The following is a 27,855-nucleotide window of genomic DNA, read 5'->3' as shown; positions in this document are numbered from 1 at the left end:
TTCATCTTTATCATTTATTATTTTTATTTGGACAACATATATACATATGTACAAAATACCTACGGTCAGAATCCTCTTTTATAATTTCATTTGATTTACAAAAACAGGACAGCAAAATAACTTAGGTCACTAATACTGTACAAAAATAAAACTGATTAAACAGTTGTAAAGATCAGTATCTTACAGTGTTACAGATCATTCATCCGCTGTGAAAGAACATCTTATCTACCCAGAGTGATGAGTACTGTGCTAAATCTATCTGCAAACTGACAAACTAATTGGTTTCTGTAATTGTAACTACCAAATATAATTCTCAAAAGAAGCGTGATGTGGAGCTTAAAGCCAGGGTGTCATTCAGCAATGAGGAAGGGCTCTCTTCTTCCCTAACCAAGGAGAGGAGACATCGTAACTCTAAAACTAGCATATTTTCCATGAATGACAACTACTTACAGTATTAGATAAAACGGCTTCTCTTTCTTTTTAAACACCTGCGGTAGTCTTTCCAAAAATTCAGTTTGGTTAAAAAAGTAAACAAAAATTACTATCCTGCATCTGGATTTTTATACGTTAAATCCATGGTCTTTTTAATATAAAAAGTAATTGTTTCATAGTTTTAGTGCTCAATGAACTCTCGTAGTCCTATTTGAACCATATCTCCGTGTAGTAAATCTAATTAGAATGCTGGTTCCCGTTTTGTGACGCAAAACAGGACTTATCACAAAGAATAAAAAGCCTTGAGTTTATACGTTACGTTACTTAGAACATATAAGAGAATATCAAATGTGTGTCTGTCAACAACTTGAAAAGGCAAGTAGCAACTCTTCCGGGAAGTATATTGTGCATTTTTTTTTTTTTTAAAACAAGTTGCTGCGTTTATATCCATCTAAGTGTTTGACAAGAGCCACATACAGATTTACTCCTGAAACATTAAGATTGTCTTTCACGGACTTGGTTTTCCTTCCTTTCTTTCTATGAGGGAAAGCTGAGTTTATACAAGTTAGCAAGTTGCTAGGCAACCTCAAACTCCTCACTCACTAAAAGGCAGCGTGCAGAGTACCCTATGCATAGCCTTTTCCATGAGCTCAGGAAGAAATAGGCAGCCTAACCTATTTCATATGGAAGAACAGATGTCCTTAAAACTTATTTTGGACACAGAAATTAAAATTTGGTTTAAAATAAGCGTTTCAAAAATCTGAAACAGAGGTAGAAAGTGTTCTTTATTTTTCCTGACATGTTTTCTCGTGAGAAAACACTTTCCTTTTTAGCTCGTGGACTGTTCCCAGTCCCTAATGTTAAAAGCGGCTCTCTGGATAGAACCACTGATGCGACCGTGTTGGATCAACAGAAAACACTGCTGTGATGGCTGTTGTGTTGGAAGTCGGAGTCAGCTGTGCCCCGTGCCCACTGCCGGAGCACCGATGCTGAGATGGAGTGAGCATGTGCTGGGTGAAATGTGGAGCTCCTTGCAGGTGAGAACCCCGAGTTTACACACCATGTGCAGCACATGGCTAAACTAGAGTGCACCATAGCTCCCTGCTTTAAATATCAGATAAAATCATCAGAAAGTGGTATTTCTGAAGGAAGAAAATGTAAACATTTCCCCACGATCACTGCTGACTCCCCTCAGTTGAGGTTTTTGTTTGTTTTCATGGTGTTGTTGTTTTTAACTATGAAAACTGAGTTTGTTTTTTTTCTGGCCGTGTAAGAGCCAAAATTAAGTTTTCAGTAAATGGCATAGGATGGATATAGTGGTTCGGGCCATTGTAGACACCTGGATAGAAGCTAAGTCGTGGTGGGGCAACTGATGCAGACAGCTGGTGATGTGATGTCACTCACGTGTTTCTGTGACCTGCGTTCACCATAAGGGGCTGTTCTGCAGAGTCGCCTTTGAAATTACGGTGGTGTCTTCCCTTGGGAGTTACTACTTATAGGGGCAAACATGTTTTGTTTTTCATATTTCAGCTCCCTTTCCTTGGATATAACTCTTGCACCTCATAATGGGAGTCTCATAGGAACACAAGAAGGCGACCAAGAAATCCGCCCACCCACCCACCCCCAACCAAAAACAAAAACAGGCATTTCCAGGCCTGGAGATGGTCATGCACCCATTTATCAACTAACACTAGACAGGGCCGGATGCTCGTCCTCTGTCTGTGTCCTGGCGCCGTGAGTGTATTAAGATGGCGTTCTCTGAAAGGACGGGGAAATTCAAACAAATTCATGAAGTTAAAATTGTCCGCTCACTTTAAAACACTACCTTCCTCCTCCTCCCCCTCTTCCTCCTCAGCATGTGTCTTATACATTCTGCCCTCACATCTCTGCCATGGGTTCTCAGGGAAAACGTGTATACTGTAAAAAAAAAAAAAAAAAAAAGCAGATTATAACGTGGTACCAAACAGAACGTCTGCCTCTACCCTCAAAGCATGTATTTACCTTATTCACCCTCGGTATTAGAAAATAAAAGTGCAGTTTATGTTCAGAGAGTACGATTCATACAAAGCAGGGTTTGAAAGTTCCGGACTTAACAGGACCTCGAGAAGGTTTGTCTTGATTAGTGTAAATTCGGACTCTGCTTATCCATTGACTATAAGTAACTTTTTTTGTTTGTTTGTTTTCAAGTCTTTAGATGACAGATCATGCTGGACTAGGTGTGCTCTTGCTTGCATAAAAGACAGCTGTGCTATGGAGGGTTTTTTTTTTGTTGGTTTTTTTTTTTTTTTTTTTTGTTTTAAATCTCAAAAGTTAAAGTGATTCAAGAGAGTGGTGGTTCTGCTAAACAAACTGGAGCACACTGGTCGTTACATTAAAAGAGAAGAAAAACAATTCTGAGTGTCAACAGGCATCAAGGACCCAGAGTCACTGTGGGAGGCCAGGGGTCAACTCACCCAGTCAGACATATGTACACCAGTGTGAATCTTCAAAACCCTACCCCGAGTCTTGGCCTTGCCACCCCCTCCCGCCCACCCCCCAAAAAAAACAAAGGAGAGAATACCAAAAGCATGTGCCTGCCCTCCAACAGTCAGAGGCGGTTCCACGCTGCCTCTGCAAGGGGACCAAACGTTGACTTTGATCTTAGGCTACCATGTGCTTTTTGGAAACAGTACAGGGCGAGTGTCAGAATATTAACCAAAGAGCAGTGACCTCCCGTGGCCAGCGCAGCGCGCCTCTGCTGGGGCGCGTTTTCCACGTGTCCATCTGTTTCCTGGGAGCTCTGTCCTTCCGGGGACCATCTCTGCCTGGCTGCCATGGGGAGCACCTCACAAGGGGCTGGCAAGAGCCTTTTTTGATCGCTTGATCATGCTGGGGTGGAACTCGGTGTGACGCCGGGCATGCTTGGTGAGGTGGTCACTCCTCATGAATCTCTTCTCGCAGAGCGGACAGCGGAACTGCTTTTCGCCAGTGTGGGTCCGGTAGTGACGGGTCAGCTCATCCGAACGCGAGAACTTTTTAAGGCAGTCTGGCCACGTACAGGGGAAGGGCCGTTCACCTAAGAGAAGGGAATCAAGACAGAACACAGTTTAAAGGGCATGTCAAAACATTCCGAAGGCCATCTATGGGTGACAATCCCTAAGACAGACACAAAGGATAAACCCCTTGTCATGAGTTTTGTGGGTTCTGCTGTGTTTCAAGCTCTCATTTGAAGTCTTAACCCCTCATACACACATCTTAGAATGTAGCTGTCTGTATAGCTCTTCCCCTCCCCACCATCCATGGGGTCCATATCTGATTAAACCAATAATAGATGGAAAAATTTTTGGAAAGGAAAAACTGTCTGATGTACTGACTTTTTAACTGTCATTTTCTTCATGATGGAATGCACATCATTTACACTGTATTAGATATTGTAAGCAAGTGCAGAGACATTTATTCTATGTAAATGCTTGCATTTTTAAAATTTAAAAAAAGTTTAAAGACGATATATGTGTATGCACATGGGCATGTGTGTTACGACACTCATGTGGGTCAGGGGACAAGTCTGTGGAGTCAGATCTCTTTATCCATTTTTACTTGGGGCTCTGGGATTGAACTCAGGTCACCAGACTTGCACAAAAGTGCTACCTGCTCACCATCCTCAAGGCTCACATTTTTGTTTAGGATCGGCACCCAAGGATCCTGGCGTGGAAAGGGGCATGGTCCCAACCCCAAGTCCTTAAAGAGGTAATGGGGATGAAATGAGGTCACTGGGGGTGGTACTTCATCCCATGACTGGTGTCCTTGTAAGAGGGGACCAGGACAGGGGCGTGACTAGAGCACGGCGGGAAAGCGGTCATCCTGAGAGAGACCTCAGTGAGCACGCCGACTCCAGAGGCGACTGTAGACACAGCCACAGGATGTCTGTGTTCCCTTCTTCTGACATCCCTGGCAAGCTAGGCAATCGGGAAACTGCCGAGGAAAAACCTCTAAGCAAATAAGCTTGCTACTTGTACCCAGTGATCACTCAGAAGTTTCTTCTTTTTTTTTTTTTCTTTTTTAACCCCCTTCTAATTTTAACCTATGCAATTGTTGGTTTCGAGAGATCTTCAGACCGGGCCAGAGCCCTTGGCTACATTTCCTGGCATTGTAGAGATGAAAGCAGGGAGCTTAGAGGCCACCTTCCCTCCCGCCACAGGCATTTCCCTTCGACCTCCCTAGGACCGGAGCCACCTGGCATCTACCAGCAAGTCTGATGACAGGATGCCGCTACCTGGGGAGGCCGCCTGGCTGCCTGAGGATAAGCTCACAGGCTCTTCTGTTTTGTGAATGGTGCCCTCCTGCAACGCCGTCTTCTAAGTCAGTGTCTTAGCACCCAGCTGTCACTGCGTCACCAGCCATCTCCCTCCATGTTCCTCCCATTAAGTGCAGGCGGAGAGCTAGGGCTACCCATTCGCTGTTTCACTGGCTTCTCACAGGGTCCCCCACCTGGTGGCCATCATACAGATGAGAAAATGGAGATCTGGGGGGGGGGGTTAAGTTACTTGCTCGGAAGCTATGAGCTCACTGTCTGCCTGATGTCAAGCCCTGGGCTTCTGGCTATTTGGCTGTCCTGCCTCTAATGGGTCATGAGGACTTGGCCCTTTCCCCACATCCCTCCTGGCTCTGTCAGCTTTCTTAGGTTGGAGTCACACCAAATGGTTTTCCATGCTCCAATCTTAGAATACAGCTAAGTCCCACCTGGAGAACACGCTCATGGTAGCATTAAGAGATACCCACCCCTTACACACCCACCAAGATGCTAGCGAGGGGGGATGTGTCCAAAAGCAGACTATGCTGGTTAAGACAAGGACCTCAGTTGCTCTTGCAAGTACCTGTCATCACCCTGCTCTGGGACCACCTGCCTGCCCTTCACACTGTTCCAAACCAGCTGCTTTGTACACACAGGACACACAGGCGCCCACTTCCAGACAGCTCTCCAGACACGCCTTTGGTAGGTGTGAGGCGCGATCATCATTTTCTCACTCCCGTCCCAGGCTTGCAGGAAGCTGGAAAAGATACTGCAGAGGCTGGGAGCTGTCCAGCACGATGCATCTGAGTCATCGGAAAGTCACTCTCTCCCTTCTTCACCTGCACCGATGAGACGCAGAAGTAAAATAACGAGGCCGAGCCAGCCAACTGTCCAGCCCCTGCAGGAATCTATACCTGCTACCTGCGGCGTTTTCTATGCTCCAAGCAGAGCCCAGGTCTAACGCTGCACACCCTACTCATTCTTATGGGAACTGAACGGGGCAAAGCACGGCTACATGCAAGCTTAGGCGGAAATCCTTACAGCAAGAATGCTGATGCCAAGCACAGAAGAGAGCAGAGAGCCAGGAGTGATACTGCACAGAGGGTTCCCGAGGGGGTCAAGAAGGAAAGGTAGCCAGAGAGCTTTGCGTGGAACAATCCGAGGCAAACCCCAAACAAGCAAAGACAGGGCTGCAGACTCTTGATGAACAACAAGCTTTGCACCCTCAGCAGATCTTGGAGCACAAGGTGAAATCCAGATTGTAACAACGCTCTCTGATTGAGCTTCTTGTGGCAAGGAAAACATTCTATGTGACTTCTGCATTATCTATTATGCCCAGCATTTATTGACTGCTCAGTACCAGTGGGGAGGGGGGGTAGGCTCCAAGACTCCCCACCCCAACATGGATACCATACTCTAAAGACTTTCAAGTCCCTTATATAAGATTGCATATTTTATATACTGTATATTTTATATTTCTATATCATAAGCATATCTTATATACCTTCAATGATCCCTAGGCTACTTATTTAAATAAATAGTTGTTAAATTTCATCATTTAGGGACTAATGACAAGGGAAAACATCAATACATGTTTAGTAGAAAAACATTTTTTCTGAATATTTTTTTATCTGTATTTGATTGAATCAACTAATGCAGAACCTGCAGGTGCAGGCCAGGAAGGTGTGGGGGTGGTAGTGTGTGTGTGTGTGTGTGTGTGTGTGTGTATTTATTTCCAGACCATTAATATTGACCAAAACTTCCTCAGGAGTTAGGTCACTGAAGCAGATTTCAGGACTCTTCTAGAATTAGGTTGCAGCAAAGTCCTTCTAACTGTAAAAAAGCATCTATAGGGCCGGGCGGTGGTGGCGCACGCCTTTAATCCCAGCACTTGGGAGGCAGAGCCAGGTGGATCTCTGTGAGTTCGAGGCCAGCCTGGGCTACCAAGTGAGTTCCAGGAAAGGCGCAAAGCTACACAGAGAAACCCTGTCTTGAAAAACCAAAAAAAAAAAAAAAAAAAAAAAGCATCTATAGGAAAATGCTTTTATAAACAATGGTATGTTAAAAATACAATAACAAAGCCCGGTGGTGGTGGTGGTGGTGGCAGCGGTGGCAGCGGGAGGCAGTAGCTTGGTCTGTGGTACAGAGCTAGTTCCAGGACAGCCAGTGCTACACAGAGAAACCTTGTCTCGAAAACTTAAATAAATAAATAATAAAATACAATCAATCAATAAATGAATAAATAAATAAGAGAAAAAAAAAAAGCTGGGCTTGGGATCCCCAAGCACCCAGGAGATGGAGGCAGAATTATGAGTTCATAGCAGCCTGGATTCACATAGTGTGAATCCTATCTTTAAAAAAATTATATATATATATATATATTATATATAATTGGAAAATATGACATAGAATTCGTAGAATAAGATTCAAGTAAAAAAAGAGACAAAAGCTCTTGCTTCTTTCTGCCCTGGAGCCTCTATCTGCTGCTCTAGGATGCTCAGGAAAACCGGGCAGGAGGCCTAAAGTAAAGCTTTTGTCTTCCCAGAGCCTGTTAGTGAAGTGGCTTTCTTGGCAGCGTACCATGTGGTTTAGCTTTCTCACTGGCACCTGTAGCTGTGAGTCCACTGAGTCAGAAAAAGGAGGAGTTAATCCCACGATCTGAGTCTGGATCCAGGGGAAAACGTTTCCAAGGGCCCCTCTGTTGGCAGAGCTGCCCAGGAGAAAGGAACTTCCCTCACTTAGAAGATGGCTGCATGCTGGGCCCGGTGATGCACATCTTTAATCCCAGCACTCATGAGGCAGAGGCAGGCGGATCTCTGTGCGTCCCAGGTTAGCCTAGTCTACAGAGTGAGTTTCAGTACAGCCAAGGCTATTCACAAAGTAGTCCCGTCTCCAAAAACCAAAAAGAAAAAAGAAGGTGGTTCCCTAGAAGTGTCACAGCGGAAAGTGGCAAGAGTCAGCTGTAGGGGACCACAGCACTACTCTTCATGCTTACACTCATAGAGAGAGAATTTTAAGGGTAGCCAGGGCTCATCCTCACAACACTCGCTTCCAATACAGCCAGTCACCATTTGTGATTCTTCCCTTTGCTCCTCATCCGGGTGCTGACACTGGGGAGCTTCCTTGGCCCTGAGTGTTTCAGAGAAAAGAGACTGGCCCAGACTCCAGAGCAAGCCCCGAGCCAAGAACAGCCATTGACGGACTCTTTTCACTTATACACCAAAGCTGACAGTTCATAAACAGTTAACAAAGCCAGCTGGAAACAGCAGGTTTGACTCTTATGGAGTACTTTTTGGAAAAAAAAAAAAAAAATCAGTACTTTGGAAAAGCATCAGGCGGGGCTTAGCAACCTACAGCCCACAGGCCAGGGCTGGCTTGCCAGAAACCAAGACCAGATGGTTATGAACACAAGAGAAGGGGGCCTCGTGTCAGAGAGAGTGGGATGAATTCAGCATCCGTGGCTCACTGGCTCCTGGGTTGGGGTAGGGTCCACAGTCACCTGCAGACTGATATCCTCTCGACAGCCACGAAGACTCAACATGATAAAAACCGGCCAGTTGTGGTGATCTTTTGTTGGTGCTCTAACAAATAAAGCTCTTCTGAAGATCAGAGGGTGGAGCTAGCCGGTAGCTAACCATAGAGGCCTGGAGGTCGGTGTGGACAACAGACGGGAAGGGATAAGGCAGGGCGGAGACAGGAGCTCAGCCCCCAATATCTGCCTCCAATTAGAATGTGCGCTTCAGCCAGAGGTGTATACGCAGGCCAGACTCTGCCTGGGAACCTACTTACTGGTTTCTCCTCTTCGCCCTGGTGAGAATGTGCACAGGACCTATTATGGGATACACGTGAATGGCAGAGACATGGTGTCACTGGCAAAGTGTTACGGGGTTTGCACCTAAGAAGTGTAAAACAGAAGCCAGGCATGGTGGGCACACCTATAAACTCGACTCTCGGGAGGCTGAGGCAGGAAGTTTGCTCTGCAAAAGCCCATCTCAAAGAAAACAAATCACATGGAGAGAGGAGGAGGGGGAGAATGGAGAATCATGCAGAGAGGAGCTCAGGGCTGAAGGGAACAGAGACCTTGTGAGAGGGGAAAACAGGCCTAGGAACTGTGACCAGTCATGCCACACTTCCACTCTAAGGGGGAAACCAAGTCAGGCTCACTCTTTCAGCTAAGTGAGGAGGTCAAAGGGCAATGGCCAGCCTTCTTCTTCTCCATGGCACTCACAGCAAGGCAAGCATCAGTCCGAAGATCCTTAAGTCCGGCTGCAGTGTTAATGAGAGTTACCATTCTCCTGGGGGGAAAGCGGGCTGGTGCTAGAGTTTGTTTCTGGCCTTCTCAGGAAAACACACCCAGAGGCAATAACACAATAAACTCTGCCTTACAGGATCAGAGCTGCTAAGAGACCAAGGCTCTGAATTCTCATGATTTACATTCACACTCCCCGCCCCTCTCAGCACAAGCGAAGCACCTCTTTCTGACAGACTCTTCAGAGTATAAAATAAACTTGACCAAAAAAGCTACTGAACTTGGCACAGCATGAGTAACAGACTTGCTCTATGGAGACAACCAGGCCTCCGGAATGCTCCCAGGCCCACCATGGCAGGAGACAGGCCGAGCTGGGCCTTCCAGCTCCGCTCACATTGCTTCTTAGAAGGAATTGCCTGGCTACCAGCAATTAGTCAGTCCTAATGGACTGGATCTCAAATGCCTCTCAGAGGTTGAAGGCTTGGTCCCCAGGTGATGGTGCTATTAAGAGGTGATGGGTTGGCTAGGAAATGGAGCCTCATGGGGAAGTTAGGTCATCGAGGGTTATGTCCTGGAAGGGCATATGGGGACTCTGGCCCCTCTTCTCTCCTAGTTCCTCAGCTACCATGAGGTGAACAGCCTCCACCACCCCACACTTCCACCATGATGCACTGCCCCACGGGTTCAAAGAAACCCAGGCAAGCAACCGTGGCGGACCCTCTAAAATCATAAGCCAAGATTAACTTTCCTCTTGAAACTGACATGTCTCGGGTATTTTGCCACGGCACAGAAAGCCAACTCACAGTTGATGGTAAATATAGCTTGTTCTTATTGGGAAAGTCCTGAAGAGAATGGAGCCGAGACTCCATATACCATCTATGAGAAGAGGGCACAGTGCTTGGCAGGTGCACAGCCTGCCCATGGGCCCTTCCCAGCCCCGTGCAGGCTCCCCTGGGTTGTTCTCTGAGTCAAGGCTGCCACTGAGGTCTGAACCCGAAGTCAGAGAGGCCTTAGCCTTCAATACCTCCTTCTCCCTGGTTTTTTCCCACCTTCCCTTCCTTAGCCAGAGAGAGCTCAAAGGAGATCTAACCTTGTCATGTCAAGGTTACAAATCTAGAAATCAAATGCCCTCACTGCTTCTTTCTGGCCAAAGCCAACCAACCTGGTAACAACAAATCTGAGGGAAGGAAGCTTCCTTCCAGACCAGAATCCACAAGTGTCAATCAAGAATCAGAGCTCCCTGCAAGTGCATAAAACCAGGCCTGCTTCTTCAGGAAAAAAGGTTTGTTTCTTGACAACAACAAAAAACCCACTCAAAGTCTATGGAAAAAGGGATAATTTGGTATTGGAAAATACATTACTGCGAGTGCACTTACAGATGCACACCTTGATTGATGCAGAACACTTGATAAAACTTAATGTTCCTCCCTAATAAAAGCTTTCAGGAAAACAGAAAGAACATTATTTAGCAAGTTTGAAGAACAGACATCTGAAAGCTTCCTTCAGCTTCGGTCAGTAGTAAAATAAAAGTCCAAAGCCATCAGGGACACCTGCCCTGTCATTAAAATGGCTCTCTCTGTTCAGGAAAGGGGAGTGGATGAAGTTAGGTGAGGAAATAAGGGTGATACAACCTTTTTGACTGAAAAGTGAAGGTAACTGGGTGGGGGGGATGATCCCATCTACATTACAAGAGCAGGAGCCACGGACTTTGTTATGATCTGCTCAGGAGCAGTCAGGATAGACCTAAAAATGAAGGCCCAGGACCTTCACAACAAAACCACAAGATTCAAAGAAAACACAAGATGGAATATAGTTCTCAGGTCCTTAGCGGGTGAAACTCCGTAGGGGGAACACCACAGTTCTGCACAAACTCACCCTCGACATTCACACACACTGTAAGAATTTCTTTTTCTTAAACTTGACAAATTTCTGAAGTTCACTTGTAAGAATAAATATGCCTGGCTTGCCAGGAAAATTCTGCAGAACAATAAGTACTTGCAAGACTCCTCATTGAAATATATTATTAAAGCTGTAATAATTAAGATTGTGAGACACCAACTCAGCACCAGAGCAGAACTGAAAACAAACCCAAGAATCTATCGGGGTTCAGTGTAGGATTCAGCACATGGCAACCCTAAGACTCTAAAGGGATTTTGTATACGGTAGTGGAATATTTCAAGTCAGTGACTATACGTATTTTTTTTTTCATAGTAACAGGGACATCAGACAAAAAGTTAAACCTGCAATCCTATCTTATATTTTTTACTTAAAGAAATTCTAATGGGCTATAAAGGTAAAAACTAAACAAAACACAGATCAATGTTTTTGAATCATGGTGGAATAAAGGCTTTCTAAACACAAAGCCATAGGCAAAACTTACGGATATTTTTCTTAGTTTTGTTTTTGAGACAGGGTCTTTCTCTGTGTCGTCTAGTCTGGCCTCAAATTCACCATCCCCCTGCCTCAGGTTCTACATGGATATGAAGCTTTATACACATTATAAAACTTTATGAAACAAGAGCTTGAGCGCTGAGTTCATGAAATTATAGCACATAATAAAGATTAAAATCTATAAAAACAATTAAGGACACTTGCAAATCAAGTAGCAGGGTGTCAGCAAGATGGCTCAGCCATTTAAAGTGCTTGCTGTCCAATACAGGCCACCGTAGTTTGACCTCTAGAAAAAGACAGATTCTGAAGCATTCTCAGCATCCCCAGAAAAATGGGAAGTAAAGACAAAAGAATTACTTAGAAGCTGGAGGACCAGCATGTCTATAGTATGCAGCACGTAGAAACAAGAGACTCCACCCTCAACATGTTGAAAGAAGAAAACCAACTCCTAAAAGATGTCCTCTGACCTACACACACACACACACACACACACACACACACACACACTACTCATATACAATACTTACAATAAATTAACAAGACACTACACAACTGAGGGAAGCTGGGACCGGGAGAGATGGTATACTCCAGGAAAGAGCACATCAATTGGTTTTCCAGGGCCAAAGGGTCAGCCCTGAAAACATATACAAGTAACAATATACAGACTAAATAGGCGCGCGCGCGCTCACACACACACACACACACACACACACACAATATATATATATATATATATATATATATATATATATATATATAATGTATGAGTGCTCTGCATGTATGCCTGCATGCCAGAAGAGGGCATCAGATCCTATTATAGATGGTCATGAGCCACCATAAGGTTGCTGGGAATTGAACAGCGCTCTTAACCTCTGAATCATCTCTCCAGCCCCGACCAAATAGGTTTTATTTAGGAATATACGTGTATATACATATATATGCATATAGTAACAATTGGTGAAAAAAGAGACCATGAACTTGAAGGAGTGCAGGGAGGCATGTATGAGGGCTTGAGGGGAGAGAAGGTAGAAATGTTATAATTATAGTATAATATCAAAACTTAAAAAAAAAAAATCCTGATGGCTGGGGATGTAGATCAGTGACAAAACATTTGCCTAGTATGTGTGAGGCCCTGGGTTTGATAAGCTCCCCCCCACCCCCCACCCCCACACACCTCTGGGCTAGGGAGATAGTACAGTCCTTGTTATGAAGCCCTGAGTTCAATCTCCGGCATATGCTAAAATAAAAAAAAAAAAAAGCTAGGTAGAGCAATAGTGTGTAATCCCAGCACTCAGAAGAAAGCCATGAGAGGGTCAAAAGCTTCCTGGCTGGATCGTCTAGCTGAACTGGTAAACTCCAAGTTCAGTGAGACACAGGCAGGTCTCTGTGAGTTCAAGGCCAGCCTGGTCTACACAGTAAGTACCAGGACAGCCAGAGATATGCAGAGAGACCCCCACCTCAAAATTAATTAATTAACTAACTAAATGAGGGAGAGAAAACTTTGGTTGAGATATATTGTTTTTTTCTGGGGGGGGAGGGTTCGAGACAGGGTTTTTCTCTGTGTAGTTTTGGTGCCTGTCCTAGATTTTGCTCTGTAGACCAGGCTGGCTTCAAACTCACAGAGATCTGCCTGCCTCTGCCTCCTGAGTGCTGGGATTAAAGGTGTGTGCCATCACCACCCAGCAGTTAGGATGTATTGTATGAGAGAAGAATAAATTTAAAAAATATGACACTTGAGGTCAACCTCTGGCCTTCACTCTGGTGTATGCACATGCACCTGCACAGACATGAGCACATACATACAGTACACACAGTAAGCTCAAGGCCAAACTGAGTTATGTGAAGACATTGTTTCAAAAACTAATAGATAGAGCCGAGCGGTGGTGGTGCATGCCTTTAATCCCAGCACTAGGGAGGAAGAGGCAGGAGGATATCTGTGAGTTCCAGGCCAGCCTGGCCTGGTCTACAGAGTGAGATCCAAGACAGGCACCAAAACTACAGAGAAACCCTGTCTTGAAAAACATAAAAACAAAAACAACAACAACAACAAAAAAAAAAAAAAAACCCTAATAATTAAATGTTTCTATGTGAATATACACATTTACTGAAAACAATGATGCATTTGAGCTTAAGCTATTCCACAGACTATCAAGGAGTATTCCAAGACTGGTTGTTGTGCTATACATGCCTATAAATCAGCATCTGGGTAGCTGAGACTAGAGTATAGAGTTTGAGGCCAGTCTAGGTGACATAGTAACACTGTCTCAAAAACAAACAAACAAACAAACAAACAAAACAAAAAAAACCACACACACACAAAAAGAAAGAAAGAAAAAAAAAAGCCAGGTGGATCTCGGAGTCTAAGGTTAGCCTATACAGTGAACTCCAGGCCAGCCAGGGCTATGTCCTAAACAAAACAAAAAGCCAACCCAAAACAAGCAAACCAATGTGTCCTGTGGGAGCAGAGATGTATACTTCCTACGGAGAAATTAGTGGTAGTCTAGGTGTCTAAAGGAGAAAGAAAAGGAGAAGTCACTGTCTCCTACTCCAACAACTCATTAGAAAGCGAGACCCTTTCGGGATATACATCTGTCGTCCCACACTTCTCATGTCTCCTTTCCTTTTTCCACATAGGACTTAGAAATGGCCCTAAACAAGAACAAACAAAAGGCACCCCTCCTGAGTGTATGTTCTGCCCCACATTTCCAGGGCTGTCCAAATACTGCCATCCTTGCCAGGCAGAGGGCGGGCCAGTCCAAGAACACAGCCTCCTCAATCACGGTGTTTGCTGTGGCTGGGTCCCACACAGACCCGCCCACTTCCCTGGCCGTCCACCGCCACCTTCCCTCCACCCCTGGAGGGTCTGCAGGGGCAGAACAAGCACAGGTACCCCCACTCTCCGGCGCTCTCATGTGCACGCTCAACGTAACAGTTTGTGAACTTCTCAGACGGAATCCCTCCTCCTCCGACATAAATCGTTTTCGTGAGCACTGGACTCAAAAATCAAGACGTCGTAAGTCTCCTGCTCACCGGAAGTATTGCCACACCCAAAATTGTTCTGAATGAGCAAGGATGCCTGGCAGCCTCTGAAGGGACAATCCTGTCTCCCACGGTTACCCATCCCAGTACCTCCTGCTTCACCTCTCTCCTGCAGCCTTTGTGGTTTTACTCCTTTCATGTTTGGTGGGGTTTTTTTTCCTTTGCTTTGCTTTGAGATGTCGGTGCTCAGCCTGTGGGTACCACCCATACTGTGGGTACCGAGTATCTGTGGGAAGGAAAGCAGCTCGTGCACCAGTGTAGGCGCTTTAAAGGAAGTGGGTGTGTCCCAAGGCATAATGCCTGACAGCCGCTTGTATCTGTGGAGTAAACCTGCCTGCTAGTGCTTGCACGACCCCCACACTCAATGGATCTGTGAGAACCCCACAGGCCCAGTGAAACCCCAAGGAAAGATGGCAGAGAGGATTCTCGAGCCTTCCGGTACTTAGCACAGCAGGACCTGAGTCTTGTGGCTTCATCTCAGAAATTCTAAAACTAGTGCAGAGGCAAAAAAAACAAAACAAAACAAAACAAAAAAAAAAAAACAAACAAACAAACAAACAAAAAAACCCAAAGAGATCATTTCAAACACAAGAAAGGTCTGCAGCTTGGTACACGTCACTAGAAGGCATTATTTAGGTCATTTACAGAATTTAGAGCTGGGAGCGCCTAGCCATGCTCCAAAGGCCTCATACCCACACAGCTAGTTCCAAAGAAAGCAGATCCCAGCTTCCGTGAGCTGGTTCTCAGGGCGGCATGATTCCTACCTCTGCCCAGCCTCCCGCAGGAGATATGAAGAATGGATGATCAGGGGGCCTTCAATATCAAACCAGAAGCAAATGCTCAATAACTCTCTCCGACACATGGATTCTTTTCCTCGCTTCATTTTTATGATCACTGATTTCTAACCGGTCGGGTTCCAGAAACAGCCAGCACAAGGGGCCAGTGATTTGCCCAAGGACACCGCACAGACCAGTGCATGACCAGTTTAAAACCCAGCTCGAATGCTTACTCCGGTTTTGTGCATACAAAGAGATGAGATGCGAGAAAAGAGCCAAGGCTTGAACTGAAAGCACAGAGGCTCTCTCATGCCCGATTTTGCTTCCTGTCCTCCTGGCCCTTCTTTCCATATGCAGTTAGGGGCAGGGGTGGCACGTTAAGGCAGTGAAATGGCCATCCTGCCAGCTTCAAGTTTCAAAGTAACATTTCTAAAATGTAGAGCACAGGTACGCATCTGAAATTCCAGCACTTGAGAGGCCGAGGCAAGCAGATCACGAGTTCAAGGTCATTCTTGATGGCCTAAGGAATTAAGGCTAGCTTGGGCTACATGAAGCTCTGTCTCAGTAAACAAAAAGCTGTACACCTTAAGCTTATTCTCCCTGGATTTGCCAACACTTCCAAGACCTTGGAGTCAGTCCACAGGCCCCCTAGTCTACGATGACTCTGCTTAGAATCTAAGCCTTGGGTTGTTCATCTTTCTGATAGTGCAGAAGCAGCAGGCCTCGGTGGAGACTGTAGTTGGGATTTTGATTGTTTCCTGGGCTCGATACCCTCTGCTGATGCTGGGCAGCAGTAAGCTACAGCCCCCAGCCAGCCACAATCGGCAGGGAAGTCCTATGGTCCAGAGTGGCTGTGCTGCTGAGTTATGTTTGAGGCTTACACGGGCCTTTTCTACTTTGTTATTTTCAGCCTACAATAGGCTTGTGATTGGAACGGGATTCGAAGAACACCATTCGTGTAGATAGATGTTAGAGGTCTCTAGGGAGCGCCAGAGCTCTTTACTCCTGTTTACAGACACACCCGGAAGTGCTCAGGAAAAGCTGCCTTCCCTCAGCCTCTCCGGAACACAAGCCTGTGGAAGCCCAGGCTAGGTAGGCCCCACTAACGGCCCCTGAGGGGCTGGACTGCTGTGTGGGTCATTCCTCTATGGAGATCTGGGTTTCCTCCCCTCCAAATGGGGAGAGAAAGGACTAGGTGCCACTGGAGGAAGACAGTGTCACAGAGCCCCAGGATCTCACTCCTGCAGCTGCTGTGAGGAAGCCCTCTTCGCTATCAGTGAGGGCGGGGCACGCAGTGGCTGTGTGTGAGAGCCAATGGAGACCACCAGGCTGCAGGAGGGCTTGGCACGTGGACGACCCTCCACAATGCCAGAGCAACAGGTGAGCTTGCTATTCCAGATGAGATATCACTCAGGGGAAGACAGGCAAAGGACCCCAAATTAGAGTGGCTGTTTTAAACTTTACCCTAGAAAAATAGAATGTAATACATTAACAAGCCATTTCTACAATCCTAGCACTTGGGAGACTGAAGCAGGAGGATTACCTTGAGTTTGAGGCCAGTGTGGGCTACAGAATACAGTCTTTAAAGAAACAAACAAACAAACAAAAAACTCACTTGCCCTAAATAGAGACGTGACCAAGAACTCCTAAACTGCCAAGACAGCGTTATTTTTCCAACAACAGAAATGGGAAGGCAGCCGGGCGGTGGTGGCGCACGCCTTTAATCCCAGCCCTCGGGAGGCAGAGGCAGGCAGATCTCTGTGAGTTTGAGGCCAGCCTGGGCTACAGAGTGAGTTCCAGGAAAGGCGCAAAGCTACACAGAGAAACCCTGTCTCAAAAAACCAAAAAAAGAAAAAAGAAAGAAAAGAAATGGGAAGGCTGGAGCCTGACTGGCTATACCCACTCCACCAGCTAGCTAGGCTGTGACAAATGGGGACGAAAAGTGACAGGTGATGCCATGCCATCACTTGTCTCCAGCTTCTTCTCCCCTCCGGGGCCTGCACAGTGCTGGCATCAGGATATGGCTGTGGTGACAACAGTCCTACTCCACACAGGTCCCCAGGAAACAGCTTGAGTCACCAATTCCTGCAGCAAAATGAGTCACAGATTCCCCTGGCTTAGTGCTCCTCACCAAAGGCTAGGACTTTCCACACAGGAAGGAGCCACACTACCATGTCCCCACAGGATCTGGCCAAGGGACCCGGCTGGCCTTGGGTGCTCTCAGAATTCATTCCTCCCGCCTAACCTTCCCCAAGTGGTCAGATTAGAGGCATGCCCTTCACGCCCAGCTTCATTCTGCTCTTGTCTTTGAAACCATAGTGTTATAAAACTACAAGGGCAACCCAGGAATTTAAGTCACTTTGGTGTTTTGTTTTGTTTTAAGCTCTATTTTCTGTTTGTTGAATTTATTGTGGTGTTTCTGTTGAGTACTGTGCACACTGAAAGGATTTTGGAATCTCAACCGGAACCACTACATGAACGACTCGTCCTCACACAGACCTTATCTACAGCACCGTGGATAATAAATGTTCATGTGAGTGTGATTCACTCCCCCAAGCACTGAAAATGGACAATCTGGAGTGGAGATCATGTAAACACCCTTGAAGATCTGCTGGTAAACTTGTTCCGTGTGAAGTTTTTGGTCTTATAGTCTCTTGACCATCTCCTCAGGAGGGCCTGCGGGTGTGTGTGAGCACTTGCAACACGTGTTGATATCACCTGTTCTCTGCAGAGTCCTTTCTGTCCGTTCACTCATGGCCTATCTTTTCCACTAAGCTCCAGAGAGCAGAGGAAATAAATGCTGCTCTTTGGCGCTTCCTCCTAGCAAGACTAAGTGGACATAGGTGTTCGATTTGCCTTGTCTGGCCTATATTCCATCTTCCTGTATTCCAACCAGTCCTTCCTCTGAGTCCTAGCAGTTCAGGAGCTGAGCCCACACCTTCAGACTTGAGAGGCTTGCATGAGCTGGAACCCAGTCCTGCCACACTGACCGTTTTCATAAGGGACACACAACTTCAGCTCAGCCGTGGCTTAAAGCCTGGGTCGCTTGCTGGAATCATCAGGAATGGGAAGTAGTCTTTCTGTGCGGCTTTGCTGAATTGGCAGGAAGTGAGTCTGGTGTTGCTTGGCAGCCATTTTAGCACCATTCAGAGAGAAACAGCTAATGAATGAAGCCAGAGCCAGCAACAGGGTGGTAAAGCCATAGAGAAGGGACAGAGAGGACACTGAATGCCCGCACCCTGAACCTGGAGCTCTATTTTTAATTAAAAAGAAATTTTTTAAAGCTTTGCTAAGTAGCCTAGGTTGGCCTCTAACACATGGCCGTCTAATGCCCCCGCCTATCAGGTGCTGGGATTATAGGTGTGAGACAGCCCACGTGGAACACCGTTTTCTTTTAAGCAAGCCTATGGACTTTCTTGCTTAGAACCTGTCTATGGGTCCAAAACCCAGACCCTGCAGTTGTCATGGTGCTGGCCTATAATCTGAGCACCCTGGAAGCTGACGCAGGAAGACCAAGCGTTTGAAGACACCTTGGACCACAGAGTTTCTTTCAGGCTAGCCTGAGCTATATGGCCAGATGCTGTCTCAAAAAAATAAATAAATAAATAAATAAATAAATAAATAAAAAAAAAAGACGAAAGCAAACAAAATAAAAGCAGATTGAAACAATAATGACAACAAAATGGATTCTTTTTCCGGCTGGAAGTAAACAATTTCGGATGACATGGGGAGTCAGGATTTGTGCGGAGTTTCCTAACCAAGGCTCATGAGAACCATCTTCACACCAGAGCTGGGACACAAAGAAGACAGCCTGACAAACACAAAAGAGCCCTTAAGAAACACCGAAATCACTTCTCACCAGGAAAAAGTCACGGGGTTAAGGTCAACAGCCCTCACAGACAACTCCTTGAATGTAGAAACATGACACACGTTGCCGGGCGGTGGTGGCGCACGCCTTTAATCCCAGCACTCAGGAGGCAGAGGCAGGCGGATCTTTGTGAGTTCAAGGCCAGCCTGGTCTACAGAGGGAGATCCAGAAAAGGTGCAAAGCTACAGAGAAACCCTGTCTCGAAAAACCTAAATAAATAAATATGACACATGAAGCTGTTTGGCCCAGGACCTGACACACCACATACCCAACATGACAGCACGCATGAAGTCACAATGGCCATCAGCACTTGACACACCTTTCACTTGTAACAGTCACTCAGAATCATCTAGAATTTTAAACAAGAATTCCAGGACTCTCAAAGGTTTCTGGGATATATACGTAAAGTATTTACCTTTAATTGTAATAATTCTCAGCCTAAGATTAGCATGCTAAATCTTTTAAATGCCTCGTCTGAACTTGGCCTCCTAACTTCAACAACATGTAATTATGGAACTCCATTTTACAGGTGAGAAACCTGAGGTTCAGGACATAAAAGCTTTGCCTGAGTCCTTGTAATGAGAGTGAGGCAGGCAGGGATAGGCCCATGAAGAGCGTGCTGAGGGCCCGTGCTCCCAGTCACGGCACCCCTGCCTTCATGCTGGAGGTAAAGGTTCTTCTAGAAGCCCCGCCCCTTCTGGCTCCTCAGAGGCGACTACTCTGATGGGCCAGGGCCCCTCTTCACTGACTGAAATCTTAGAGCTGGCCCCCTGGACAGAACAGATAGTGAAGTTCCCCCACCTTTCTCGTACTTTTCTGAGCAACACTGATCTGTATAAATCTTTCCAGTCTGAACTGTCTAGGGTCTGGGCGGAAGAAATGGCTTAGTAGCTAAGAGCGCTCACTGCTCTTTCAGAGGCCCTTAGTTCAGTTCCCAGCACCCACATCGAGGGCCTCACCACCGTCTGTACAATTAACTCCCTCTCCAAGGGATTGGACACATCTGGCCCCTGTCAGCACCTGAACTCACGTGTGCATACACAGGCAGACACACACCTTCACATAATTAAAACGAAAATGTCCGTCATCCCCAGACTAGGGCCTGGGCCATCTGTCCCTGTGCCTACCCAGTGGTTCCCATACCCAGTTGTCACAGACTCCCAGAAGCATTCATTCACTTCCACAAAGAGGGAGGTTCTCAAACATGTCTAAACTTCACTGAAGACAAAACACAGCACTGTCTGCATTTCAAAACCTAGTCATTAATTTTGTATGGTATAAGCTCCCATGGGTTTTATTTTAATCTATTTAAATGACGTCTTCTCACTTTTTCAAAGGACTCAAACTGGTCAGTCAGGGATGAATTCTACTCTCTAGTTCATAGTAGTGATCATTCTCAATCTCATTTTAAAAATAAATTCAGGGTGGGCGGTGGTGGCTCATGCTTTTAATCCCAGAACTCCAGAGGCAGAAGTGGTCAGATCCCTTAGTTCGAGGCCAGCCTGGTCTACAGAGTGAGTTCCAGGACAGCCAGGGTTACACAGAGAAACCTTGTCTCACAAAACCAATAACAACAATAGTAATAATAATAGTAGTAGATAAATAAATTCGGAGGCTTAGGGATATAGTGCAATGGTTGCTTGCCTAGCACTCGGGAGGTTCAGGTTCCATCTCCCAACTCTAGGAAATACATTCATTCACTCAAAGACCCAGCAGCTCTGGTCTTGGATGATGAAGTGGGAAACCTTTGCATTCCAGGTCCAGATTCTCATTCTCACCACAGGCTTCCAAAGTCCTGTCCACCTGGGAGGAGTAGCTCAGAAAAAAGGGAGCTTGAAGGCAGGCCTCACTAACACAAGTGTCTAGGCAAAAGTGGAAATGAACGTCCAGGAAGACCCCAGGGGGTGGAAAAAAACCTTGCTTTTCTCTTCCCTATCGGGGACCCCATTCTCTTTAATGTTAACATTAGTCCTACACTTGCTGAGAAGGCTGCTTGAGGCCAAGACAAGACAAATACTCACTCTTGGCCTGAATGCACCAAACTGGTGTTGAAGTTCTAGGAGCCTTCCAGGAAGGGAGATCGAGGCCTCTCCCTGAGCTTTGCCTGGGACTTGTGGAGTTGGCTGGTAACAAAAGGGCAGAGGCCGGTCCATTCCACCAAGCCTCTTCGACCGATTAATTCCCCTAAGCAGTATTTTAGGAATAGATTTAAAACAACAACAAAAATAAAACCTTGTTAATTACAGAGTCAAACCCTCAGGAACTCAGAATGGAGGGAGAACGGGGCACTCACAGACGCAAGCTGGAAGCCACAGGCTTCTACAAAAAACTGGAGGCACTTAGAAGATTCCAGGATAAGCTCCGAGTCACATGCGAGTGGAGGCAGGAGGGCTTTTGTATCCTAGCAGCGTGCCTCCAAATCTCCCAAGTTCTCCCAAATGCTTCGGCAGACCAAGCCCATCTCAGAGGGTGGGCACATGCTCTTTTATAGACAAAATGATGGATGCGTCGACCTTTCAAGGTCACGTCCAACCTCCAAGGTCTATTCTTTTCAGACCAGCAACTACTGCCACCAAGTGCTGAGTTAGGCCTGGGCCTGTGACGAACTTCCAACAAAAAGTGGGGGGCAGACTGGGAGCCAGGATTACTCAAGACCACTGCTGGAAGGATCTCTCTTTCCCTTTTTAACATCAGTGGGTTTTTCCCCCCTTCTTTTTTGCCTCTCCTTTTTGCATGTGCCGCATAGAAACAGAAAGTGCCTTTGTACCAATTACTAGGCATTAATTTACGCTCCTCCGTGGGCGCTGGGCTTGCTGGAGAAACACTAGGGAAGGGTGGGAGGGTGATGTGGGGGCGGTTTTTGCTGTAAGCTCCCCCCCACCCCGCCCCAACCCTGAGAATAGATAAGGCAAGAGAGAGAAAATAAAAAGCAGACTAAGAAACACAACGGGCCCGGGTGTTGTTTTTCAATACTAACAATGCTAATGATAGGAAGGCATCCAGAAACCTCGCTGAAAGCAGGCTCCAAGCAGAGCTAGCCCTGTGGTTTTAGGAGCTGCTGAAAGAGCGCTCGGGAATCATCTGCCCACTTTTCCTCTCAATGAACTTATTAGGGAAGATCGTTGTCAGCCACTTTCCCAATATGTCCTCAGCTGTTTCTCCCTGGGAAGTTCACTTTGGGAGTTTCCCACAGACACTGCGGAATGACGGGGGCCTTGGGAGAAGCATCAACAACCGGAATGGAGCCCCAGAGTCCTCTTCCCTTCACAGCATTGTGTCTGAAGGCAACGGGGTGCCACCATCCAGAGGACCCTGTTTCCTATGGGGCCTCCCACCTCCAACCTTGGGCCCACTCACACTCCTCGGAGAGGGAAACCAAGGAAACGCCCACGTGCTTTGTAATTGTACCCCATTTGCATTTCATGCTGTGAAGCCGAGATGCTTGCCAGCTTCAGAAGAAGGCCACCCTGCTTTTTCAGTGCTAGGGCAAGAAGATGGGGCAAGTAAGAGATGGAGGAGGTCCTTCTTTTCTTCCAGACCAGGAACAAGAGTCACCAGGGTGGGTCTCTATCTCCAGAGGAAATTTCAACTCGGCCAAATAACCAAAGGCCACCCTGTCCTGAACTCCAGAGAAGTGCACCTTATCTGGAATTCACTAGCAAACCCACAAGAACCCAACACACTCAGAAACCCATCTTCCCTTCAGTGGGGAGCTGTATGTGGCTCTGCACACCTTTCTCTGCAATTCATTGCTACTTCTCTGTACAGGGCACTTGAAAGTGAGTCTAGACATTCTCACTAGGGTGGGTGGGTGAACGACATCCCCAGGGGGGCAAAAATTGGCTCGTTGATAGTCAGAAACAATGTGGCCCTCTAAATAAGTAGCTCTATAATTTATCCTCTCAGTGTTAAGACACCACAGGGTACAGGGTGGGCATTTGTAGAATAATGTCATCTCAAGTCTCTCTCTCTCTCTCTCTATATATATATATATATATACATATATATATATATATATATATATGTATATATATATATATTAGAGGAATACTCCCACAGGCAAGTCAATTGAACTCCTTACCAATCGTGTTCAGTTGTAAACACATCCAGGAAGGATGCAGTTTATGAAACACTATCCCGTATCACTGTGGGAAGCTGCCTGGAAAGACTAGGTCAAAGAGCACACCTCCTTAAGGACAGGGTTTCCTAGTACTCATAAAAAGGGGAGAAAGTGATAAGGACCAGGTGAGAACACTAGGGCCTCTCAGTCTAGGGCTTGGCGCCACAGCCAGAGTTGGCTCTGGCCCTGAAGTCCAGCCTCCCTGAGCTTTGGTTTGGGTGCTAAGAATTGAACCGAGCACCTCTAGCCCCTAGAAGTGGCTTCACATCACATTTCTTTGTTTGAGACAAGGTCTCACTATGTAGCCCTGGCTGGCCTGTAACTTGCTCTGTAGACCAGGCTGGCCTCAAACTTACACAGATCTATCTACCTTTCTCTGTATACAGATCTACCACATCTGGCCATATCACACTTATACTCTACCACGAGACTCTCCTTGACCAAACAGGTAACTCCAGAGCTACAGAGAATAGTGACAGAGCCACTGAGGACCTGGAAAGAAACTTTTCCACCTGAGTTAGAATTGCCAGTATAGGCATTCCTAAGACCACCATACATTCTATTCCAAAAGTGGAGGAAGGCTTCTGTTATGGACGCTATCTCAGTCCCTTCTGCCAGACAGTCTGAGTATACAAGGAAAAAGTATAAGTCTGGTGTACATGCCTCTAACCTCAACATTTGGGAGGTGTCGGGGGTGGGGGAGGATGGAGGGGGGGTCCAGGAATATTTCAAATTCAAGTCCAGATTAGCTATTTTTGCAAGACCTTGTCTCCAAAAACCCAAGATAAACATAAATAAATGAGGTCCACCCAAGATAAAGCAGTTCAGACCAATTGTTGCTAGGCAAGGATCCGGGCCCACTCAGTTATTTGCCAGATCTTCTGATTTTTCCAGAGAACTAGAAATCTGGCCTTATGCCAGAATCCTGATTTTTAGATGCTGGTAACTAATGAAATTTTTATAAACTCTGTGCCGTCCACGGCAAACAAATCTGCAAAGCAAATTCTGCAGCAGGGATACTCCAGTTTGCAAACCCCAAATCAGGAAGCCCTGCTTAGGGTCTCAAGGAACAGACAGCAAGGCAAATCCTAGCCCAGTTCAGCCCCCTCAACTGGGTCCTTCCTCGGGACACCGCGGAAGGAGCTCCGCGGAATGAAATGACACATTTTTTGAAATGATTCCACTTCTAAAGCTGCCCTATGGAAGGAAGCAGGGCTGCACAAGGCTCTATAAGGCAGTGAGCAAGCAAGGGGATTCTCAAGGGAACATGTGGAGCAGCACTGAACACGGGGGTGTGGCAGGGATTCTGAGGATCCGAGGCTGTCTCCAGGCACCTTCAGGATTTGAGAACCAGCGGAAAGAAAATCCGGAAGCTCCCTGCCCCACCCAACCGTGATCTAACCTGAAGCCGCCTGAGAATCCGAGTGCCTGAAACTCAACTTGGCATGTGCTTTCCCGTCAGTACACCTCAGGCAACATCTGCAGAGGCTGGAGTTTTTGCCCACACTAGCAGGACAAGAGTCCTTCACCCCTCCCCCAACCACCCCCACCTCCCCACACCATAAATAAGACCCCTGCAATCACCACACCACTAGAACCTCAAGAATGACTGCAGTATTTAAAACGGGAAGAGTATTTATTTCACTTCCTTTTCCACTCTGAACTGTGTGAAAGGTGCTCCTGAAACAGCTGAGCTGACATGCCTTATGGAGAATTAAAGAGCAGCACGCATGCACGCACACATGAGCAGCCATTTCTATCAACGCCCGAGAAAAGCACTCAGCCGAAATGGCCCAGAATGCTGGGTATCTACTGCTGAGCCACGGAGGCACTGCGGGCCTCCCCACTTACACCACTGGGCAGCCCTCCTGAAGGAGAAAATGCCTTTGCTCAAGGTGGCAGTGGGTGTCCATGTGAGCTACTGAACCCGGGGAACATGGCTGACATGGCCAGGCCCGCCCAACAGCTGTGGTTGTGGTGAGTAACACGCTGAGTTCATACACCGCTCTTCGCCTCCCAGAGCCCTGGTAAAGGTCACACCCCTCACTGAGGGTACAGGCCTGTCCAACTGCCTTACAGATTCAAACTTTCAAAGGTGCCGTTTCATACGGCAACCTAGATGCGGATCCCTAAAAGCACCTGTTTTTTCATGATCACTAGGAAATTCAGATTTATATGGGTGTTGGCAGCCACCTCCAAGAGACTCATTTTCCAAAGGAAATAAAAAAGAAGAGGTGTTGACACAGTCCTTCTTTTAAAAGGCGAACAAAGCCGAAAGCCCCAACAAGAGCACCATTTTGAAACCAAAGGTTCAGGATCTCTCCTACAAAATATCTATCAAACCTTCACACCAAAAATCCTCCACGCCTTTCCACACAAGGCCAACAACTTCTTAAGCTGTCTCAGGGCCGAAGGGAAGGGTCTGCTGCCTGATCATAAGAGCAGTTACAAACGACCCTTCCCAAGCTGATCAGACGGCACGTCCACATGTGAACGCTTTCCAACTTGTCCTGTGCATGTTTAATTGGAACAACCAGAGCCAGCTGACCAAGGTCCCTCTAAGTCCCTAATGCCCATTCCACACAGCAGATGTCTTTCCAGCCACGTTGGTGTATGCTGCTTGGCCTACCGCTAGCAGAAGCGCCCCACATTTCATCCCCGAGGCCCTGAACTCCAGCAAGGACCACACCTCTCTACTTAGGGTTCAGGCATGCTACCTAATAAGTCACATGGGGGACAGATCAGCACTGAATCACGTCCCTCAGGAAGGCTAACTGGTCGCGAAGTTAACCCGCCAACCATTCCTTCATCAGTCTCCCCTGCAGCCTGAAGCAGTTTTATTTTAAACCTCTCAGGGGGCTCTTGGCCAAATTTAAAACCACCTTGGCAAGCCCTGAAAAGTAGCCGCCATTCCAGCTAAATGAGTCCTTAGTCATCCCTAAAAGGATTCACGCGGAGTGCGGCTTCCCCCCCACGCCGCGACCCCTCCGCTGCAACCCCACCAGGGAATGGAATAAAAAGCTGCGCCATCTGACTGCCCGCCGCCAGCGTCTCCCCAGGTGGGGCGGCCCCGCAGCGGCGGGGTGCGGAGTCCCGGGGGCGGGGCGGGCAAGGGAGGGGCGGGCCCGCTCCCCGGCCAAGCCACGCAAGCCACTCTCTCAGCCCGGCCGTCTGGGGGGCTCCGGGGGGCTCCTAAAGGTTGGGGCCAAGTAAGGAGAGAGTGCAAGAGTTAAACAGCATCTTCCCCAAAAATTGTTTGCAGCCTCTAGGCCGAGTGCGGAGTCCTGGGCGCCCAGGAATGCCGGCCGGCCAAAGGTTAGCTAAGCCCAGAGCGGGGGAGAGGCGACGCCGCTAACCTGTATGCACTCTGTAATGGGCTTTAAGATGGGAGGATTTTCCATAGACTTTCCCACAGCCACTGTAGGGGCACTTGTGCCTCTTTTCGGAGGCGTGTTTCCCCTTCGCAGCCACTCCAGAGTGGAGGAGGGAGAGCGGGCTGGGCGTGTTGCCAGAATCCTGTCTCTCCTCCGGGCTGTGGGAAGGACTCGACCCAGATTCGGTGGTCACGTCGCTGTCGGATCCTATATCCTCATCGGGACTCTCCAGACTGTCGCTGCACACCGAGGGGGTCTGGATGGGTCTGTACTTGTTCAGGTCCAACAAGCTCTTGGCGATGGTGACCAGCGTGCAATAATCCTTCCAGGTGTCCCCCGGGTCACCGTGCTCCTTGGTCACCTCGCGCTCAGGTAGTCGCAGCCGCTCGGCGTCCGGAGCGCCCCCATGCTCCGGCACGGCGGTGCGGTTGGAGATGGAAACCAGACACTGGGCAGCCACGAAGTCCATGTAGGCGGCCGCGGACATGGTGCGGGCGACGGCACCCCGGGCGGTGCGGCCAAACTTGACGGTGGCTGCGGAGCTTCGGCTCGCCCTGCCCTGGCCTCGGACGACGAGCGGTGCGGCGAGGCCGAGGGGGCGGGGGCGCGGGAGCTCGCGACTCGCGGGAGCGCCGAGGCGACCTCAGCCCCTCATCTTTACGTAACCGGCTGCGCCTCCGCACGCAGCAGCCGCGGCCGGCTCCGCCGCTGTCGCCGCCGCCCTGCCCGGCGCCCCGCGCGATTCCCCCGACGGGCGCGCCCTCCTCCTGAGCCGCCTCCTTGGAGAGATGCCACACGTGGCGGTCGCAAGTTTATTCGACTGCAAACGCGTCCGAGTCGCGGGGAAAGGCAACTGCGAGCCAGGCGCACGCCCTCGGCCGCCTCTCCGCCGAGCTCACGCCCCGGGGCATCAGCCGAGGACGCGGACGCGGGGGGCGGGGACCGAGCGGGGCGCCGCGCCTCCTACAAGACACTTCTTCCCGCGTCCGCCGACGGCCGCCGAGCCCCTGGTCCTGCCGCGCCGCGCCGCTCCGGCATTCTCCAGCTCAGTAACAATTTCGCAGAATCCCATCACGTCACAATCCAGGCCCCCTCCAATTGGCCAGTGGGGAGGGTGATTCAACTCTGTTTACTTTCTCCCCCTGCCAGTCAGAAGGGCCCTTCGGTGGAGAGGTGCGTCTAGAACTACGGCGCGCGGCCAATCCGACCGTTCCGTTCCGCCGCCGCGTGCTTGCCCCTCCAGCCCCGAACGCTGACATTTAAAAGGGAAACTGCTCCGAGCCGGGCGGCGCAGCCCCGCGGATGCCGCCCGGTCCGCGCGCGCGCCCACGCCTCC

The 27,855-nt window shown here is 48.0% G+C and overlaps 1 protein-coding gene across 1 annotated transcript; it reads right to left on the bottom strand.

Moving 5' to 3' along the window:
• On the bottom strand, positions 1-27,855 carry Klf9 (KLF transcription factor 9). Its single transcript, XM_006985379.4, has 2 exons — positions 26,502-27,855; positions 1-3,487 (listed from the first exon to the last, which is right to left on the bottom strand). Exons 1-2 carry the CDS (start codon positions 27,004-27,006, stop codon positions 3,258-3,260), a joined length of 735 nt encoding a protein of 244 aa, XP_006985441.1. The 5' UTR covers positions 27,007-27,855; the 3' UTR covers positions 1-3,257.

The sequence above is a fragment of the Peromyscus maniculatus genome, chromosome 1, assembly GCF_049852395.1.
Source record: "Peromyscus maniculatus bairdii isolate BWxNUB_F1_BW_parent chromosome 1, HU_Pman_BW_mat_3.1, whole genome shotgun sequence".
NCBI lineage: Eukaryota > Metazoa > Chordata > Mammalia > Rodentia > Cricetidae > Peromyscus > Peromyscus maniculatus.
This window is presented reverse-complemented; position numbering and strand designations above follow the sequence as displayed.

Bases quoted from the DNA above. Each gene is read 5' to 3' on its own strand.
- Klf9 (XM_006985379.4), bottom strand. From the start codon at position 27,006: ATGTCCGCGGCCGCCTACATGGACTTCGTGGCTGCCCAGTGTCTGGTT. The intron at 3,488-26,501 runs GTTAGCGGCGTC...CCCTTCTCTTAG, and splicing joins CCATTACAGAGTGCATACAG to GTGAACGGCCCTTCCCCTGT.